A 1,508-nucleotide genomic window follows, 5' to 3' on the forward strand; every position below is an offset into this window, starting at 1 on the left:
CTTCGGCAAGACACATGCTTCCTGACTATCCACTAAACCTCATGATACTCTATCTTGGATCTTGTTCTAAAAGTTCCAAGATCTCTCTCTCTCAGACTTGTACGACACAGGATTAATATTCAAATGTTATTCAAAAAATGGTTCTAAGGTGACTTTTATACTTTAGTCACCTTAGCTCAAAAATGTACATGGGGTTCTCTTCCTCATAATTACAAAGTGAGAACAAATCTGGATCCCGACTGACTGATTAATCTTTACATAACCTAAACAAGTGGATCAAAATGATAAGACGTCTTTGACATAAAATAAAAATTTGATAAGCTTTACAAGGTGAGCTCATTACAATAGTTGGACAAATTGGGCTCCAACAGTAGCATAAAAACTACGTAATACCTGACAATAAAGCGAGTCCCAAAGAGAAACGGTGACTTGCAATCTTCCTGTGAAATAATTAAGTCACAAAATCCTCGTGGAGTTTAGCAAGTTGCAAGTGTAGACCACTGAAAAACCAAAGAGCAAAACCTTAGATGAAAATTAACCTTGACGATGCCAAACAAGGGCAAAAACAAAACCTTGACTATGCTAAATAAGCCCCAAAAAATGCGTTCAATACCTCTCAGCTTTGTCTCTACTCTCAATAGATTCTGGGCCCTGGCGAGCAGCGTGCAACAGTGCAAGATGGTGTTCACTGTTGGGGCCGCACCTTAACTCTTGAGTCTTGAGAATCTTGGTGGCAGCTTGCAGACAAATACAATCACAAACCGAGTTACGCTTTGGTCACTGGCCAACTTTAGGCTCTGCAAACAAGAGAAAACATGGGCACACAGGGCCTTGAGGGACAGGGGTGCACATTGCTTTTGAGGGGACTCAAGAGTCAGGAGTCTGTCTATTGCACGTAGAGATGCCAGGCGGCAGGACGACACTGGACAGCCTGCATCGACCCTCAAGAATTGTGCATCATGTTGGCAGTGGGCCATGGCAATCAACGATACCAGGCTGCAAGACGACAGGCTGCATAGGTACTAGGGCGCAGTCCTCAGTCGCGACGCGACGACGACTCAACGCTCGTGCACATTGTGATGTGCAGGCGAATTTGAAGCAGAACTCTAGTCGACTCTCTGTCTCTGAGCAGTGAGGTGGCAACAAGTTTAGGGAAGGGTACGATTTTTGTTATCCTTGGACCTTCAGGCTTCAATTTTACGATGAGTTAGAACGAGGTCTAGGGATTTGTGTTCAAGTGGCTAATTATTTCAAACAACCATCTCACAAGTTACATTCCGTCAAAGAGGGGGCTTATGCAAAAAATTAAATTTTTTGCACCTTGGCAACAATTCTTGTTTGTCAGGCACAATTCTACCCACACTTGGAAAGTGTAGGCATTTGGTGTGATTGGATCTTACCGGCAATGAGCTGGAGGGCATCATCCCTCACAAACTGACCAAGCAAGCAGGATAGAAGGAACGTTCAACACTGGTTTGCAATTTGGGTATTTTAAGTATCTGTACGAA

At 43.4% G+C, this 1,508-nt stretch overlaps 1 protein-coding gene across 1 annotated transcript; it reads right to left on the reverse strand.

Moving 5' to 3' along the window:
* Positions 1-294: 294 nt before the first annotated feature.
* LOC147441554 (uncharacterized) lies at positions 295-1,130 on the reverse strand. The gene is made up of 3 exons (XM_086483746.1): positions 763-1,130; positions 614-688; positions 295-500 (listed from the first exon to the last, which is right to left on the reverse strand). Exons 1-3 carry the CDS (start codon positions 975-977, stop codon positions 452-454), a joined length of 339 nt encoding a protein of 112 aa, XP_086339872.1. The 5' UTR covers positions 978-1,130; the 3' UTR covers positions 295-451.
* Positions 1,131-1,508: the final 378 nt, after the last annotated feature.

Source organism: Adiantum capillus-veneris, chromosome 15 (assembly GCF_014529385.1).
Source record: "Adiantum capillus-veneris isolate H3 chromosome 15, ASM1452938v2, whole genome shotgun sequence".
Classification (NCBI taxonomy): Eukaryota; Viridiplantae; Streptophyta; class Polypodiopsida; order Polypodiales; family Pteridaceae; genus Adiantum; species Adiantum capillus-veneris.